The 20,585-nt window shown below is 43.1% G+C and overlaps 1 protein-coding gene across 2 annotated transcripts in view; it reads left to right on the top strand.

Annotated features, from left to right (window-relative positions):
• The window catches only part of VSTM2L (V-set and transmembrane domain containing 2 like), a 52,102-nt gene that overhangs the window by 21,816 nt on the left and 9,701 nt on the right, over nucleotides 1-20,585 (top strand). For both annotated transcript variants that reach the window (XM_083147802.1, XM_083147800.1), the window contains exon 2: nucleotides 19,605-19,774. In XM_083147802.1, coding sequence (XP_083003928.1) covers nucleotides 19,605-19,774 — 170 coding nt within the window. The remainder of the gene's footprint in view (nucleotides 1-19,604; nucleotides 19,775-20,585) is intronic.

Consider the following 20,585-nt stretch of genomic DNA (forward strand, 5'->3'; position numbering starts at 1 on the left):
ATTTGTAACCTGCATAAATTAACAAGTGCTCATTATATCTCCGGATATTTTCAGTTGTGATATTATCTCTTGTACAATCTCAATTTGATACAGTTATATAGAGCCTAATTCAGCATGGATCTCTAGTTAGAGAGAAAGCACTTGCCTACAATCAAAAAGTCACCGACCAGAAAGAAGGAATAACTGCCAATTGCAAATGCATCACAAATAAGAGTGTGTTCACAGATCCATTGCAAAAACTGAACCATCAAACTGTTTTTCCCATCTTCGGCAGTCTAGGGCTTCCACTAATCTGCTAAAGAATCAGGCTGGAAGTGGTCATTGCCTGGGCACACCTGCGTTTTTTCGCAGCCACCAACAGGAAATGCCATGTTTCCACCCCTAAATGCTGGCTTCCTGTCAATCAATCTGCGACTTCTATGTGACTGCTATGAGTACAGATATTTATTTGCTAATTGGCAGTGCAAATGCTGTGCTTGTGCAACCATTCGAAAATCGTTTGGATTGCTAATTCCATGATTAGTGATCAATGCTGAATTAGGCCCATAACTAGCAGTGGACACATTATCATAAATCTAGTGACTGCTGCTTATATTGTGGTTTATCTCTTATATAATAGCCTAGAAATGTCAATCTGTGAGTGTGTGTATAACGCTGGGTGGAGTCTGGGCGGGGTCATACAAGCACTCACAGAGTGACCCAGAGCAGAGACAACGGCCCATCAGAGCAGGAACATACTGCCATTACACCAGGGCAGGGCCGCCCCACAATTCACCAGACCTGGCCTCTCCCCCACGTGTCTGGCCCACGGACTGTGCCACCGCTCTCAGCTTTTAGTGCGGCAATGGCATTTTGCCCTGTGCAAACATGGCCACGGGAGGGCTGCTGCGCATGCGCAGCAGCACGCAGCTCCTCCCGTGGTGTGCACAGTCACAGGCATGGAGATGCAGCCCCCACCACGGAGGGGGAGAGGAGATGCTCCACCCCTGCCCATGATCAGGGCCTGGCTCTCACTGTGTGTGGGAATGGGAGGGGGGGGGGGGGGGCGGGGGAGAGAGCATTTCTTCTGTTTGGAAATGGATTTCACCTGCAGCCCGGCTCTGGAGCCCCAAACCAGCACTGCTGCCCGGCTCCCAACTGCCATTGCAACACTACAGTCTCCGGGACCTCCCTTGACTCCTGGCGCTGTCTCTGTGTAGGCTGGCCTGTCCACTGCTGGAAACTGATACAGGTTGCCCATATGCTGACCGGCGATGGTGTGGACACCCGCCCATATAATAAAAGCAGGGGACGCTGTGCACACGAAGGAAACCAAGCCTGAAAGTCATCCCAGGAACCGAACGTCCCTGATAGGTTGCCCAAATACAGAGTATCCTGCCCACAAGCAGCCCATTTAAAGCCACAAGAGGGTCAGGTTAGTAGTGACTACATTGGGGTTAATGTCTTCAAACCTTCAGTGTCATCAGGACCCACCTCCCTCCACCCGCCCCCGACTAACCCTAACCATACACCTTCCTTACCCCCATACCCTAACTATACACCCCCCATCACCTAACCCTGACTATACAGATGGTGTGTTAATTGATCTGATGCTGCATTCTTGTGCATGGCACTGGATCACACATGCATGAAGGTCCATCAACCTATAAAGATGCCTCATGCTGCATTCATATATCTGAGTATTGCTGCTACTTCCAAGTAAGTAGTGGTGATTCATGATCCAGCAACATCTGAATCAGACCCACTATGCGATATATCGTTTGTACAAATAATGAGTGATATATCATAGGTGCTTCTGTCCATGTGTACAGCTGATATATCTGTAAATTATGTCTTTTATAGACATATCAAGTCGCCCATGTAGCACAGCTGATGCAGATATATCGGTACATCTTCCTAGGTATACAGGAGTTCATCCGAACACTGTATTGGCTACGGAATCCACCGAACATGACATAACCAGTGGGTGGGCATATTCAAACAGGCCTGCTGGCCAGACATATTGGGTGAAATTTAATAGGATGAGAGATTCAGAAAGTGAGAGATTTGGTAAGAAATCTCTAGTTTTTTAAAAGCGGCAATCATTTACAGTGTAAATAATTGACACTTTAAAAACTGGACATTTCTTACCAAATCTCTCACTTTCTGAATCTCTCATCCAATTAAATTTCACCCAATGGGTGGATGAATGACAAATGTGTAAGCACAGGACTGTTTGTGTATAAACCCTACTGATCATTAGAAGAGGATTCCTTTGTGTGGCATTTTTGTATAACATAGTAATTAAACTCCATTAAAACATAACCTTTATTCCTCTTTCCTTAAATAAAGTGAAACATACAACAAATTATAAAAATAATCAAATTACGTGAGATCTATGGGCCTTATCCTGGTTCACTCTCAGAGGCAAATTCCTTCTCAAATGGACAAAACCATGTGCACTGCAGGTGGGGCAGATATAACGTGCAGATAGAATTAGATTTGGGTGGGGTTTTTCTTCAAATTGAGATCTACGGTATATTGCAGTGTAGAAATAAAGCAGTCAGTATTTTTTCTGCACAGAAACAAAATAAGGCTGTGTACACAAGGGGGCGATTTTGTCTAATATCGTGGGCAATATGGTCGCTGAGTGACCACATTGTCCACGATGGGAGTGTGCACCGGGTGCGCGCTCCCGTTTTCTCCCCCGTAGTATGCTCCTGCGACCAGCTGATTTCCACTGCCGGGCTCCCCCGGCAGTTTCTTTTTCATCAGCGACCATCCCTGGTCGCTGATGCAAACGGGACACTGAGCGATATATCGCTCGGCGATTTATCTCCCTGTGTGTACGGGGCTTAAATCACCCAAATCTAATTCTCTATGCACATGTTACATCTGCCCCACCTGCAGTGCACAGGGTTTTGTCCATTTGAGAAGGAATTTGTCTCTGGGAGTAAACCAGAATAAGGCCCTATATGTTTGATAATAAGGTTATTGTTGATAATCTGAATATTGTTGATAATCTGAATAACTCTCATAAGAGCATATTTAGCAGCAGAACAGGCAGTCGATGAATAATTTATGCACATACATTAAATAGCAATCCAAAACACAACTCCTTAGCCGTATTCTTATAATAATTTTGCAGAAATGCGTTAATCATTTATGATGCAAAATAGGCAGAAGAAGCCAAATCTCATTCCACATAACTTCCAACCGGATTTTCATTTATATATAGGATAGGTATATTCAGCAAAATCTACAGAAATGGGGGCATACATTCAGGGTGGCAATATAATGAGCCAACCCAGAATACCAAACAAATACTGATGCCAAAAATTCAATGAGTAGATCAATTAATAACTAAGGCTAATGTTTTAATCTAAATAGAGGAGAATCGAAAAAATACAACATGATGTCATGAGCACCTTGTGCTTCCTCCCATCTTCACCAATTGGATAGGGGTTAGAGATGAGCTTCTGACACACTGATAGTAGATCCCTGTTCCCCATATGCAGGTTTGTTCCTGTTACCGTATCATTACAGGGTCCAAAAGCACCACAGGGAGGGGAGTCACACTGGAAGGAAGATACCTGCGATAGGTCAGATACAAGTCGCACTGCCTGTTCACTGTGCAGAGTGCGGACAGCCCTCCCTGCAGAACATCTATGCTGCCGTTTTAAGTACTGGTATTTTTAAGCGGTATTTAAAACGGTATTAGCATTCCCACTGCAGCAGATTACCGTTTTAAATACTGTTTAAGTACCATTCCCATTGCAGTGAACCGTTTAAAATGTAAAGAGTGCCTACCCCTCCCCCCCCCCAAGTGTAAAGAGTGCCTAACCCCCCCCAAGTGCAGGGTTGCCTACCCTCCCGGAATGGCCAGAAAGGGTGGCAATCCTCCCGCATATCCCCCCCAGTGTCCCCCCAGCGATCGCAACATTTTAGCCCCGCCTCCCGCAGTGCAATGACTGAAATACCGGCATTGCACGGCGGGGGGCGGGGCTAAAATGCCGTGACGCTGTAGACATGCTCCCAACAGGGCATCATCTGTGTGGCCATGCCCCCGGACCGCCTCTTTTTCCAGTCCTGGAAATGGCCCGCCCCCCTGCCTGACAGAGGGCAGCTCAAAAGTCGGCAACTATGCCCAAGTGTAAAGAGTGCCTAAACCCCCCCCCCCCCCCAAGTGAAAAGAGTGCCTAACCCCCTGTGCCCCCATCTCCCCTCCCCTTGTACTTACCTGCACGGGGATCCAGGCTGGGGATGCAGGGCAGTGGGGAGGCAGCGGGGGTCCATACGGGGTCCAGGCAGTCCCTGTGCCTGATGAGAACTAGTAGTTCCCACTTTGCGCATGTGTCATGAGCGCAGAGCATAATAATGAGCCGCTCATTACATATGCCCATATGTAATGAGCGGCTTATTATTATGCACTGCGCTCATGACATATGCGCAAAGTGGGAACTACTAGTTGTCATCAGGCACAGGGACTGCCTGGAGTTTAAATACCGTTTAAAAGGCATTCCCACTGCCTTAAAAACAGTATTTAACCATGTAGGACTCTGCTTTTTAAACGGGTTGAAATACCGGTTATCTTTAACCGGTATTTCAACTCTGCAGCCTTAAACGGTAAATTGCGCTGAAAAATCGGCAATTTACCGTTTTAGACCTGCAGTGGGAAAGGGGCATTATACTGTTCTCAGTATAAATGTTCTCAACATTTTGTCTGTTGACATTGTACATGTCGACCATTTGGTGTCGATCTAGGTGCTGTCAACCTATCAGGTACTCAAATTGACAAAAAAAAACAACAACAAGCCAATAACAAAGATGTGTGTGGACCATTTGCACATTAAACCTTTGCATGTGTCGACCTTTTTACCATGTCGACCATTTGCAGTCACCTACAAACTATGTCTTCATTGTCAACCTAAAATGCCACACCCATTAGGCACATGTGGATTTTGCAACCAGAAGTGTTTTTCTGTTGGAGAAAATAATTTTGCACGGCCTAGTATACCTCTTTGCACTGTTGCTACTAGTCTGCATTCATTAGACTATGCTGTTTGGTTATGTGCGGATTGGGACATACATGAGCCGTAGTGTCCAAGTTAGCAATATCCATGTATTTAGTCCCATGCCCTGCTGTTTTCTTGCCTATGGTCTATAAAGCAGGCACTGTTCCAGTCAGCACAGGGGAGAACTCAGCCACCCCGTAAATCCCTCTCACTGACACTAAAACCTGCAAACCATGACCTGCAACCTATACCTCCTGCTCACATTAGCTGGAAATCTATGGGGCTGTCAGAATGTAATGTGAGCTGAGGAAGGGCATGTACACACATGGGTGGGCAGCAGTGTGCCATGCCTCAGTAGTACCTTGCATGCTTAACCTCTTCTCTGCCTAGATTTCTATACTAACTTTGCCAAAAGACCCAATTGTATCTTTTTGGTATGTACTTCACTAAGGGCCTCATTCAGAGAAGGAAGCTAATGCCACCTCTACTGTGTATGTGTACGAAGTGTCTGTTTGATAATATGCAAATGTAGCACCAATATGCAGCGATTGCATACAAGGAGGCAACATCGGGTAAGCAGATAAGCTGCTTATCTGGGTTCTGAGTAACCCTATGGTCATTCGGGATCACAATCGCAGTCTGCGACTTTCCCTCAAAATGTTTTGAGCAGCAACTCTTCCATTACCTTCCAGAATCGCCTCCTGCCTGTCACTCACTTTGTGGAAAAAATATTAACTGTGACCGCTGCTGGAAGTTTAACTTGACACATGCCTAGACTACAAATAGCCAATTTACCAGTGGCGGTTTTTACCTATGGGCTGCAGACCCCCCCCCAGGTAAAATCTGCCACTGTGAGACTGCACTGGCTTCAATGTGACTAAAAGTCCAACCTGCCAGTCATCCAAGGCAGTCCCATTGGGAGGTGTTCCCTCCCTCCGGGATGCCTCTATGGGTTGCATAAGAAACGGGCTCCGTGCATGCGCAGTACTGAGGAATATACTGCGCATGCACCCGGGACCCTTAATCTACTGCACATGCGTGGGACCCACAGCGGTAGTAGCGCAGGAGGGGGGGGGGGGGGGGGCTGGTCGGCATAGTGGCAGCCCTCCTCCTTAACAGAGGATTGAGCTGTGGCTGCACTTAATTGCTAAAATATCAGTGCTAAGTACATTGCATCCTTATTGTAACGTTCTCAGTTTATTACACCACCCACACTTTACAGGAAAAATGTGTATCCTTAGTTATAATTATGTATTCCCCTTCTACCACTTCTCTTTATCCATCTACTGTACAGTGTATACTTTCAACAGAAATTGAACAAATTTAATGGTAGTTGTCAGTGAAAAATGTCCTGAGCCAAGGATAGAATGTTCGCTTACCGAAGGATCAAGCACTGACTGTGACATTACATGGAGGAAATATTCTACCTGCTATAACAAGTCACAGATGACACTGAGACATTACTAAAAAATGACTACTACTGGAGCTATCATATCAAATTATACACAGGGAACACTGCAAAGGTATAATGATTCAGTGGCAGAACAGACAAGATGCAGCACAGAAAATTAGTGATTCCTTTCTAGAGGTCCCATTTGTTCAGCGATGCGAGACACCACATTGCTATATATACCCGAATCTGAAAGCAGACTTGTCTTTTACATCTTTTTTAAATATTAACTATAAAGACATTTAAATTAGTTAACACTCTGCTCTGTGGGAGCTGTTCATGTGTAGGGAGATTCCTTAAGTTACACAGGTAGATCTAATATATATATATATATATATATATATATATATATATATATATATATATATATATATATACAGTGTTTCCCAACCTCGTTCTTTAAAGATCACTATAAAGCTGTGTCCGCACGGTGCAATATATTGCTCAGTGTCCCGTTTTCATCAGCGGCCAGAGATGGTCGCTGATGAAAAGGAGACTCTGCCGGGGGAGCCGCAGGGGGAAATAGCTGGTTGCAGGAGCATACTCCTGCAACCAGCGACCATTAGGGTCTGAACACGGGAGCGCGCACCCGGCGATTTATCGCCCACAGCACATACAAATCACTGGCAATATGGTCGCTCAGCAACCATATTGCCAGCGATATGTGCTAAAATTGCACCATGTGTACACAACTTCACAGTCCAGGTTTGACGGATAACCATACTTGAGCACAGTTGACTTAATTAGTACAGTACCACAGTTATTTGTCTTTAACCATCTCTGATCTAGTATGGATAGCCATAGAATCTAGACTGTTAATGTTTCTTGAAGACCAAAGCTGTGAAATACTGCACTCGAATGAAGGAACACCTATGTAGGTTGTGCCCACATCCATGGTAACCTGTATACATTACCCTGTCACCAGTCTAAATTCAATTAAAAAATAAATCTGAAACATACTTGCCTACCTGACCCTCTCCTTCAGGGAGAAAATGCTCTGTTCCTGGACTTCCCTGGTAATGTATGATTGTCATGGCCTGTGGTGAAACTCTGTTCTTATTCATTACCTAGCTCCCCACAGGTGATGGCAATCCTATATTACTAGGGAAGTCCAGGAACAGAGCATTTTCTCCCTGAAGGAGAGGGTCATGTAGGCAAGTATGATCTGAAATAAGCAGCAGGGTAGTTTATTTTCAGCAACATAAATTACCCAGTGCTACAGTCCCCCAGTCAAAATCTGCCACTACGGTCACCCTAGTAATCTCTACTTTCGCTGTCCAGCCACATCCTACCAGTACCATGAATACCATGAGTTGGAAATTTATATTCTTTTCAACTACACATGCGTCACTAAAATGTTGCAGATCATATGTATCCCACGGAGGGTTCGCACAGGGGCATATTCGTGATTGAGACTTGCTGTCTCAGAAATGTATTGGAAATGGTTAGTTTAAGGGAGTGTTCTGTTATAATAACTGTGCTATAGCTTAAGGTGTTTCAAAGTAGGTTATCTGTGTATGGTGCAGTAGCTAGGCAATTGCAGACTCCTTTAAGTCTTAAGTTAGCACCCACAACTGGTCATTACATTATTATTATAGTTGGTTGCTACACTCTCTAGCACAGTTTCTTATATAGCGCAGCAGATTCCATTGCGCTTTACAAATGTTGACAACATTGAAAGAACAAACTAGGTATAACAGACAGACATAGAGGTTGGAGGTCCCTGCTGCAAGCTTACAATCTATATGCATATGCTCCATGTCCACATATAGACAATTTTCAGATACAGATGGCTTTGTGCATTGGTGATTTGAAACCAACTCTGCTGTTGCCTTTATTTCTGTCATATGTGCCCTCTGCCTATTGGTTTCTGAATACCGGACATTGCTCACTATTTATCTTCTGCTACCAAAACTCATGAAGGGACAAGTAGTTTTGAGGTCTATTTATTAAGCCTTAAATAGATAGTAGATGGATATAAAGAACCAGCCAGTTGGCTCCTAACAGCCATGTTACAAGATGTAAGCAAAAAAAATAACAAGGGGGGTGCTAGATGGCGAGTCGCTGTGCCAAGCTGCAGTACAATAAGAGGAGGATGTCACTCCCATACACGATAAACAAATAAAAGGGGGTGTGGGATGACTGCACTGTATATGATGGTGACAACATTTGAATTAAAACAACATGATTTAACAATAATAATAATAATAAGAAAAAAAATGGTACTCTTTACTTAGAAGGGCGCCCATCTCGGGCATCTCGGGGATTGAATGCACTAAAAAATCGGGTGCGATCAACCGACGAGATGCCCGAGATTTCCCATAGGGAACAATGTTAAATGTCTCAATTGACCCGATTTTCCTGTTCAATGCCTCAATTGACCCAATTTTTCCATAGGAAACAATGTTAAATGGGCCACAGAGGCCAAATAGGCACCCTGAAGTGAATAATGGCCACCCGAATTGTTAACGCCACCCCACGATCAACGTCAACCCGAAGCGTGGCGAGCGCAGCGAGCCCGCGAGGGGCGGCGTTACGCATCCTACGACCTTTTCATACCCCCACTATCCACGTCGGCGTGGAGTTGAGAATAGAAAGTGTGGCGAGCGCAGCGAGCCACCGAGCCCGAAGCGTGGCGAGCGCAGCGAGCCCCGCGAGGGGACGCGGATACCTTCACAGGTATCCGCGTCCCCTCGCGGGCTTCACAGCTGTCCGCGTACCCTCGCGGGGCTCGCTGCGCTCGCCACGCTTCGGGCTCGGTGGCTCGCTGCGCTCGCCACACTTTCTATTCTCAACTCCACGCCGACGTGGATAGTGGGGGTATGAAAAGGTCGTAGGACGCGTACCGCCGCCCCTCGCGGGCTCGCTGCGCTCGCCACGCATCGGGTTGACGTTGATCGTGGGGTGGCGTTAACAATTCAGGTGGCCATTATACACTTCAGGGTGCCTATTTGGCCTCTGTGGCCCATTTAACATTGTTTCCTATGGAAAAATCGGGTCAATTGAGGCATTGAACAGGAAAATTGGGTCAATTGAGACATTTAACATTGTTCCCTATGGGAAATCTCGGGCATCTCGTCGGTTGATCGCACCCGATTTTTTAGTGCATTCAATCCCCGAGATGCCCGAGATTTTTTACTAACGATGCCCACGATCAAAATCGTGGGCGCCCTTCTAAGTAAAGAGTACCAAAAAAATATTAATAAACATATTAAATATAAGTCAATACAAAACAATCATAAAATCGGTGACTTATAGCTCAGTCTTATTATATGATAGTATAATCACCCATAGGTCAAATGACGTGTCCATTCCTAGTTGTGCCTCGTGATGACGACAGTCCCCTGGGAGCTAATGTGGGTATGCTTTGCCTGCGGTCTCCTCCTCCTTCCCTCCTCCCTTCTTCCTCTTTCTCCTTCCTCCTTCTTCCTCCTTTTTCTCCTTCCTCCTTCTTCCTCCTTTTTCTTCTTTCTCCTTCCACCTTTTTCTTCTTCCTCATTCTTCCACCTTTTTCTTCTTCCTCCTTCCTCCTTTTTCTTCCTTTTTCTTCCTCCCTTTTTTTCCTTCTTCTTCCTCCTTCTTCCTTCTCCCTTTTCTTCATTTTTTCCTCCTACTTTTTCTTCCTCCTTTTTCTTCTTCCTCCTTTTTTCTTCCTCCTTTTTCTTCTTCCTCCTTTTTCTTCTTCCTTCATCTTCCTTCCTCCTTTTCTTCTTCCTTTTTCGTCCTCCTTTTTCTTCCTCATTTTTCTTCTTCCTCCTTTTTCTTCTTCCTCCTTTTTCTTCTTACTTCATTTTCCTCCTTCTTCCTCTTTTTTCTTATTACTTCTTCTTCCTCCTTCTTCCTCTTTTTTCTTATTTCGTCTTCTTCCTCCTTCCTCCTTTTTCTTATTTCTTCCTCCTTCTTCCTCCTTTTTCTTATTTCTTCTTCTTCCAGATGTTGTCACCATCATATACAGCGCAGGGATACCTGGAAGCAAACACACCGCAGCAGAGAGACACAATTGTATCTGCAGAAGCCAATTGAAGCACTAGCAATTAGGACTACATTTTCTCAGCATTGGGAAGCGGGGATTGGCTGAGAAAGTATGACAGGGAAATCACAGGATTGGCTCAGAAGAACAGGTGACTGGAGCAAACATGGCAGTGCCCATGTTTGGCTCTGGTGGGAAAGTTTGTTTGTACACAATGCTTGTGGTCAGGAGCGATGGCGGCGCACTGGGAGGATGCAGGGAGCTGAGAACTGCCAGCCAGCGTGGCACGGTAGACATGCTGCACAACCACAGACTTGGCGGAAACACAGTGAAGATCGCAGGACGGCCACACTCACACAGGGCGCTGACAGCACCCTGGCTTGAGACGCAAGGACAGTCTGGAACAGAATGTCTGTTTAATTACCCGGATTGTGACAGTGGCTAGTTGATAGTGCAGGGACATTTCAAAGGTTATAGACAACATTAAATGGTGGCTAATGGACATTACAAACCCAGTTCACTGATGGTGAACGGATATTTTATATCCATTGCTCTACTTAATTCCCTATTGTGCTAGTCCTGAGTAAACAAAATTATTTGAAATACTCACAGTATAACAATTTAGCCCTGGATATTGCTATGAGAAAAAACCTCAAAACAAAATAGACTTGAGTTAGAATAAATTGAGGCAACAAATGCGGAAAATGATCACACTTATTTATAGAGCAAGACTATAAGCATCTACAGTATGTATCTGTATTAGCATTGTAACAGAGTATTTCAGCACTGCTGGGGTTAATTAGAAATGGTAAGTCCAGGCTGCCTATAAAGAACACATCTGGGCACTGCAAGCTAATTAGACAGCTAAATATTAATTAGCAGGCTATTAAGGAGACGCTGCAACCTAATGAACTTGTGATGGCTCATTTGCGGAGCACTGATAGGGGGGTTATCAGACTCCAGGTCCTGTAGGGGGTTATATATTTCATCGAGGGAGGGGGCTCATTAGAAGGTGGCTTGAAGATAATGCCCTAACATAGAGGTCATAGCAGCAGGACAGTGGGTGACCACGAAAAAGGAGATATTATTTTCTCCTTATACAACTAATGTTCTTAATGAACAGTGTGAGGGATTTCTCATGATAGTTTTTCTGTTTGCTTCTGCTCCCAGATTTTTTCCCATCTCTCTACCTTTAACTATGTATCTGTCGTCTCATGCTCTCCCCACCTACCTCCATGTCTGTTGCCTGTGGGTAGATAGACGATGTTGATATTTTACTAATGTGTGAAAATGCCAGAATTATGCTAATTAGTTACCAGTGACTGAGACTCTGCACGTGGCAGTGAGAATTCATCTAATATAAGGGCGATATTGGCTCCAAGCCCTATACAGCACATTCACTCAGCATAATGGCAAATTATCCCTATGCTCAATTTCCATCTAATGTTCAGATTATCTCTTAAATCTCTTTCTTCAGCCACATAGATATAGTCAGTTGTTTTTGTACATTCAGATTGATTTGCTTCTTCTATATGAGTTATTCTTGACTTGCCAAAAGCATTTTTCAAAAGAGAGAATAATGAAGCCTGTTTAGGCATTGGCTTTAAGGCTAGGTTTGGATGAAAATTTTATTTATTTTCGGAAAGGCCATAGGCCCTGCAGTGGCCAGGAGGAGGATGCACTAGGATAGACATTCTAAAACAGTTTGTGAAATGCTTTAATACTGACTTTGTACCACCAAATATTTCCCAGTATCTCCACAAGCCTCTTTAAAAACAAATACAGTGAATGACCTATACAAATGTTAGCAAAGCAGCCATGACAATGTATTTGCAAACCTTCAGTGAAATATAAAAAAAAAAATCAGCAGAAAAACTCTCTCCAGATGCTTCCCAAGTCTGGGTGTGTGCATTAAGCTATTATTGGTGTGGTGATATATAAATAGAATTAGCAATTAGATATAAGGAGCAAGCAGGAGCCTGTGCCTCTACCATTGTGATATGTGCTGACAAAAAATTACGTTTTCTTTGTCTTGCTGCACTCTAATTACATCCTATCTGTTTTTATTTCCCATTTGCTTGTTCCTCTATTACTTTGTTCTCTCTCCTCATCTCTCCTTCTTTTTCTTATTCTATCCCTTGCTCTTGCATACAGCCACTTTCAGTAATAGCTTGTGAAGTCGCTGCATGGACCCGCTTCTGTCTCTGTTCTCCTGTCACATTGTTTTTTTCCCCTAAATCTCCCTGGATATGTAATTCCGAAGCTGTCTCTTCCAATCTGCCTGCTGCTGCTCTGAAGCACGCTCTCCCCTCTCTTTCACCTTACCTCACTCTCTTCCTTCCCGTCTACCTTCCTCAGCCTCCCTCCGCCTCACTAACCTTTACTGTTTCCCTACTTACCTCATCTTCCCTTCCATCTGTTTCACAATGCGCTCAACCCCACAACCTTTGCTGTAATCTTTTGCTCATTACTTTTTTTTCTCATCAATTATTTGCTGTTTTTATAAAGCTCTTCTGGATCTAGTGTGGCACTTTATATACTATAAACTGATATCTTTCCCGGTTATGTTCTTTCTTCATTTACTGTCCTCTGATTTAAAATTCATGCCACCTTTCTTCCCTCTGCCACAATATGTATGTCCCTCATGTTTTCATGACACTTTCTATAATGTTCTTTTTTTTGCTTCCATTTGTATTCTTTGTTTTTATCTTGCTATTCCTTTCACTGTATGTTAGCCAATATAAAATAGCATACATAATATATCCTTTGCCCTTATATAGGATTAATGATTATGGCCTTTATTATACACTGGCCCTTATATAGGATTAATGATTATGTAGTCTATAAATTCAAAAGGAGATAGTGACATCATTGGGCAAGAAACACAATACACAATTGTAATTATTATTACCTGTCATTTATATAAAGCATATCATTTGATGGCAGTTAAGACCATATATCCAGTCTGCTCAATAACATATTAGGGATTGTGTTAGGGGTTATGGTATTAGGATTAGGGTATTAGGCTTGTTTTAGCGGTTTGGATTAGGGGAAAGGGTTAGTGTGGGGTATGGGGTTAGGGTATTAGGGATAGGATATTGATTTACCAGTTTGGCTTAAGGTATAAGGGTTAGGGGGTTTGTTTAGAGAGAGATTTAGTAGTAATGTGTCAGTAAGCCAGTGTTATACTGGGCGGGCTGCAACAGTTACACACAATCGGCCAAATGTAACGGCGTGAGAATCACAAAGTGAGAGATTTAGGGAGAGATTTACACTTCAAAACCAGGTTGATTTTGCCATGTAAATGATTGCTGCTCTAAAAAAAGGGGAAAACTCTGCCAAAATCTCTCGCTTTCTAATTCTTACACCCTATTACATTTGGCCAATTGTGTTTTAAGGTCCATACACATTGGGCTTTTTTTCCCCATTTTGTTTTGTTTTTTCCCCCCGTTTTGGTGATTTTCCCGTGGGTGGATGTCTTTCCATAGAAGGACGCTATGAAAACCATCCACTCCGCCAGCTGGTAAAACCAGCAGATGAGCGGCCCGCGCCAGCAATGATGCGGAAGAGTGTATCAGCACTCACCGCTGCCCTGTACACACTGGGCGGCTTTCGAGCTGAAAGCAGCTCAGACAAGTAAATGGAGCTGCTTTTAGCTACACGTCGCCCAGTGTTTAACTGTATCAGCCCACCCAGTATAGCACTAAGTACCAAAATTTGGAAATTTCAGGACAGGCCCATAGCAGAAGGCAAAAAAACTGCCCCGGGAGTTCCACACTAAGGGCAATACTTCTTCCCATCCCTAGCCAGCCAAACCAGAGTCCAGTAATCCCTATGGAGGATTATAGTCTGAATTTGTTGAAATCTTGTTTGCTGACTGATGAGTGGCTTTATTTACCCAGATCAGTAGACCAAGCCTCATTCTTCCGTATAACAAATTAGATTCCCATTTATTGCAGAGGCTTCACAATGAGTGCTAGTTTCTCCACTCAACAAATAGGAGTAAACATTAGAGACAAATTTGTGGGCACTCAGGAGAATGGAGCAACAATCTCAAGTGGAGATAGAAAATTGTGGAGCAAACTGTTAAGCCAGTGCATGTCGCAGTTGAAGTTAATGGTAAGAAAAAATAATCGTGTAGGCCATAGGTGTGTAAATATTTAGGAATCTGTTAAGATACAATGCTGTTTTACTGTGATAAGCATTCACAATGACAAACACATCTTTTTGGAGCTAGGAGGAATCAATCACATTACTGCAAAATTTGGACCAAACTTACCTATTAGGAATGCACAGCTATCAGGGCCAAAGTTCAGGTTGCCAGGGAAGGATCTAATGACCCCCCTCCCTCATAAAGGTAGCCGGGTGTGGTATAGGGGTCTGACAGTCGGTATCCCCTATTCTATTCTCCCTCTATGGGGGTCGTGGACCCCCACGAGGGGAAATAGCCAACGGCCGCAGGGAACCCGGCTGTCGGTGTTTTGACAGTCGGGATCCCGACGTCGGGACCCTGTCCGGCACCCAAGGTAGCCTATAGGCTACAATATCCAAACATCACCTGAAGATGATGTTGGCTATCTGTGTTCAAATCTAAAATGCTTTTTGGATGCTTGATAAAAAAGGTCAGACTACAGTTTCCATTGAGAAGAATGGCAACTATGGTCTGCAGCATTGGATTACGTGTGCCAGGCTCTTTTAAATAGCTCCAATATTAAAATAATGATTTTCACTTACACAAATAGACCCCGTTGTATCTATTCATGGTGCTGTTGCTATGTTACCACAAATGTTAGGAATGGAAAGGCTCCATGCAGCTGGAATGACTGGATGATTCAGTAGGTTACATGGAGGAAGTTTAGTGCTAACAGCCTTAATTCGTGAACCCTTGGCACGAGTAGTCCCACTGAGCACACATGCATGGTTGCAATTGCTGGAGAGGGTTCCACTGCTGGTTACTTGTGTGATGTGTAGCCTATAGGCTTTAATGAGCCAAATCTTGGATTTTGTCCCCAGGGCAAGGCAGTAATTTTGCCTTGATCATGATGTCACACAGTCATCACAGATAGGGGAAAAAATACTTTATGTGCCCTCTATGCATTTGCCCTGCTGATTAGTCCATTGGCGCAAGCACAGAGCCCAGTCACAATCACGGACCGACCAGACAGCAGCTAAAGATGTATCGGGAGCTTCAGCCATCTCAGCACCCCCTCAAATCCAGTGCCTGCGACACATGCTGGCCAGAAAACATGGTTTTGTCTAATAAATGAAGGGGCTTCAACTGGCAATAGCACCGATAAGAAAAAAGAAAGTGATAATTTCAAACCTTTTTTTCTTGTAACCTTTAGTTTTCTATCTTTTTTCACTGGCTGTGCCTTATTTTTGTCTACTTCTCTTTGTCTCATGTTATACTCCAATAGATATTTCTGTATTCTGTACATAAGTTCTGTTTCTCTTCCCTCATAGAGGCAGTTTTCATTCCTGCTGCTGCAGACTTCAGTGCATCCATCTCTTTATCCCTCTCTATTTCTAATCCCACACTATTTTAGTATACCTTCACCTACTGTCTTCTCCCGATACCGCAGACTATTAATCTGCCACTGTCACATCATTCTCTACTTATGATATTGCAGAATATAATGTTTGATCTTTTGCCTTACACTTCTACAGACAGTAATACTTCTTTTTCACTCTATCACAACATCTCTCCCTATCACTCTTTCCAGTATCTCTCTCCCCCTTCTCCCCATGCTGCAGGCTGTTCCCCCTCTGCATGTATCAGCTTTTTACGGCTCTGTTGACAGATGGTGCGCTGCGGCCCTTGAAGGGAAACTAAATACTACAGCTAAGGAGCTAGAGACAGGGGGGAGTAATGGGGGAGAGGAGAGGAGGAAGGAGAGCGAGAGGAATGGTAGGCAAGAGAGATGAAAATGTGTATAGGAACAGAGAGGGGGAAATGCCCAGAGATTTCTCTTTTACAGTGTGATCCCTGCAAACAATGTAGTGCATCGCAGAGGTGGTTTTACATGCAGCCCAATTTTTATGTTGACACACAGTTATAGGCAGCACGACCGGTTTAATGGTTAGCATTACTGCCTCACCGCACTGAGGTCATGGGTTCGATTTCCATCAGTGCCCTAATTGAGTTTGTATATTCTCCCTGTGCTTGAGTGGTGTTCCTCTGGGTGCTCCAGTTTCCTCCGACAATCCAAAAATATACTGGAAGGTTAATTAGCTCCTAAAAAATTAACCCTAGAATGTCTATGTGTGCGTGTACATGTGGTAGGGAATATAGATTGTAAGCTCCACTAGGACAGGGACTGATGTCAATGTTCAAATGTTCTCTGCAAAGTGCTGCGTAATATATGTTCGCTATAAAAATTACTGGTAATAATGAATTTATGTGGACTGTGCAGTAAGGTGCGGAACATGGTGAAAATATATATAAATGCAGTAGAGCATAGCCAAAAATGGAAACGTAAAATACCATTGCAATTAATGTAAATCTTTGAGACACAGCAGTAGTTATTGCAGGATAGAAGTAAATAATTTGCATATAACATAGAAACATAAAAACATAGAATGTTGCGGCAGAAAAGAAACACTTGGCCAGTCTAGTTTGCCCCTTTTGTTTATCATTTAGGTATAACTCAACCTTTTTGATCCTTCCTTCTTTGTAAGGACATTCATATGCCTCCAATAACTACTATGTGAAATGTGCTTTCTTCAGTACATAAAAATGTAATATGTTCTGTATTTACTATATTAACCATATTAGTATTGTCATCTTATATTCTAGGTTTAGGCAGTCTACAGCATTGCAGCAATTCCACAAACGTTAGAGAACCAATGAAGCCCATGCATGATATTATCCCATTCCCCATATATTAGATTCATATGTTCCCTACTAGTATGCCCACTAGAAGCAAAAGCTTCAAAAGCTAGTCTGCTACCTTCTATGTTTGTGCATGTGTGAGAAAGAGATGCAGTTTCACTCTCTGCCAGCAGATGGTAGTGTTTTGGAGACTCACGGACACTAGACATGATATGACTATTAAACACATCAGCTATCATTTACCTCCAGCCTGATACATTAGCTGTATCAATATGCCATTTTTCACTATGCTGATTGTGCCAAAGCAAATGGAGTAACATAACAGTGCGTATGCTGAAGATATCAGACCATACAACAATTAGTAACCTTCTATAGACCCGTTTGGTCTTAAAATAATTATCCTTTAAAAAAACAGAGAACATTATCTTTTTATAAGCATAACAATTCATGAAATTGTCCGGTACCATTAATTGTAATTTTTTTCAAACACAGCCTCTAACATGGCAGTTAGGAGCCAGTTGTCTAGCACTTTATACAGTATCTCTCTTCAAGGTTTTAGTAAATAGACTCCCTAAGGGCGAGATGTACTAAGCTTTTATATGTCATTTTGGCTGGTGGCTTATCGCTCTCCATTTTATCATTTTTCAAGTTTAGTACATTTGGCCCTAAATGCGTTAAATACATGTATGAGAGCTGCAGGTAATGTACCCTTTGTTATAGAATATGTTGATTAACCAGCGTTTCTGCTTAAATAATAGTAGTTGTTATAATTATAATGTTGTTAGAGGTACACAAAGTTTCAAGTTTTAGCTGAAATCTCCAACTTGAATGCTACAATTGTGCTTATTTTAATGGACCACAAAGAACTTGCAAGTACAATGGGTGCCGGACGTCTTACTATCAGTCGGGATTCCGACAGTCATTACTCCGAAGTCGGAATCCCGACTGCTCCCTCATGGGGGTCCACGACCCCCATAGAGGGAGAATAAAATAGGTGGCGAGCGCAGCTACACCACCGTGCCCGCAGCGCGACGAGTGCAGCGAGCCCGCAAGGGGCTTCGTTGCGCTCCCCCGCTGAGCAGTCGGGATTCCAACGTCGGGCTAATGACTGTCGAAAACCCAACTGTCGGTGTGTTATACCACACCCAATACAATACCCTGTAACAAAAAATATATAATGGGAGCTGTCCAGCAGTTGGGTAGAGGAATACACAATCAAGCTACAAGGCGTGCCACTTCCCAAATGAAAAATAATGGTGTCCTACTAGGAAGAAAGTAGTGAATACAAAAGTTGGTACCTACCATTAGCTCCTTTTTGATTTGTGTTTCCTACTTACAGAAAGCAGATACAACAAAAATGATGAAGGGAGTACTTCTATATCTTTTATCACTGTTGGATAGTTGTGTAGTACAGTGACAAATTATTTATGGGCAATATTAGTGCTCGGGGCTTCCAATCATAAAATATGTGGACGAAACAGAATTGCCTAAGGATGACCTATATCTGTGATGGCTAACCTTGACACTCGCGCTGTTGTTGAACTACGCATCCCAGCATGCCCTGCTACAGTTTTACTATTTGTCCATGCTAAAACTGGTGCAGGGCATGCTGGGATGTGTAGTTCAACAACAACTGGAGTGTCAAGGTTAGCCATCACTGGATATAAACCATTTTATTAACCCATTGCGTGCCAACGTTGCTGAGAGAGATCCTCAAAATATCCGCTAAAAATGCCAGCGTCGCTCACAGCAATTGTTTTTTTTGGGGGGGGGGGGATGATATTTTACTAAACTTCAATTAAATGACTTTGCTATATATGTATTTATTTATATAAAAAGCACTGTAGTTGTGTGCTGCGCTGACATTTTTTAGGGGATATTTTGAGGATCTCTCACAGCAACGTTGGCACTCAAAGGGTTAATGTCGGGGGTTTTTTTTGTATTTTTTCCCCGAAAGACTGAAAAAGGTAACTTTTCATATATTTGAAGACATTTCTGATACTGTAGGGCGCTGTGATTCAAACATTTTTGGTAACCACTGGGCTAGTGCATAACCGCATGTGTACGCTTTGTCATTTCAGTTTTGTAGTCTATTATCAGCACCACTTTAACATACGTAATAACTGTGGCTCTAGCTGTGTTGACCTAGGATGGATGGGAAAATCCACTATCTCAGGGTGAACACCTGAACATTGCATTTTACTTTCATGTTTTGTAACTGAAATTCAATTTCAGGGCTTATTTTTCCTTTAATCAAGGAAACGAATTGTTGCACAGGGGAATATATTTTACTGTAATTTACATATTTTACTGCAATGTACGATTGGAAGCATTAACAGCAAATATTTTATGCTACAGCGCTGTTCACAGAAATACCGCAAGATGTAAGTGCACAGCCTGGAGAAGATGTAGAGATGGCATGTTCCTTCCGTGGCAGTGGTGACATTCCTTATTCACTCGAAATCCAATGGTGGTATACCCGCAGTCACAAGGACTGGGCGAACAAGGAGACATGGGCAAACAGCCAGGTAATAGTCCTTCAGACAAGCCTGGGTAATATCTGATGTAGTCTTGTGCAGATATTGAATTATCTCAGATCCTTACCTAAAATGTTATATATTTTTTTGGCAACAACTGAAATTCACCTGAGTTATTGTAATTTTAAAATTCTAAATGTCCCCATCTCTGAGCAATAACAAGAAGTAGAACATATATTAATAGGTTCATTTAGTGAATACATTATTACAATGTGCAAACTCCAGTTCAAAGCTATCAAGTAAACAGCTCCAAATTCCACTGCACAGTCCCCAGATCATACCTGGCCAATTCCCAGTCCCAGTGTACAGCCCCCGGCATGGATTTTGACCGTATCGCACTGCCAAATAGTCAGCTCTAATTTCCACTGTACAAATCTGCTTAGCATAATAGGAAGAACAGGATTTAGGAATCACTATTTCAGGTGACTTAAAGGCAGGGATACAATGCAACAAAGCAATGAGAAAGGTAAGTGAGATACTTGGTCGCGTAGGGAGAGGAGTTAGTAGTAGGAAAATAGAACAAATATTGCCACTGTATAGGCCATTGGTACATCCTCAGCTGGAATATTGTGTTCAGCGGAGTTCACCCGTCAGAGGTGATAGAGGCTAAGAGAGACTGTAGAGCAATTTAAACATGCTTGGGATAAGCGTAGGAATATCCTTACAAAGAACTAAGGGCCTTTTTCTAGTTCACTCTTTCTGACAAAATCCTTCTTAGATGGACAAAACCATGTGCACTGCAGGGGGCAGATGTAAAATGTGCAGGGAGAATTAGATTTGGGTGAGTTATTTTGTTTCTGTG

The sequence above is a fragment of the Crinia signifera genome, chromosome 6 (genome assembly GCF_055691185.1).
Source record: "Crinia signifera chromosome 6, ASM5569118v1, whole genome shotgun sequence".
Lineage (NCBI taxonomy): Eukaryota > Metazoa > Chordata > Amphibia > Anura > Myobatrachidae > Crinia > Crinia signifera.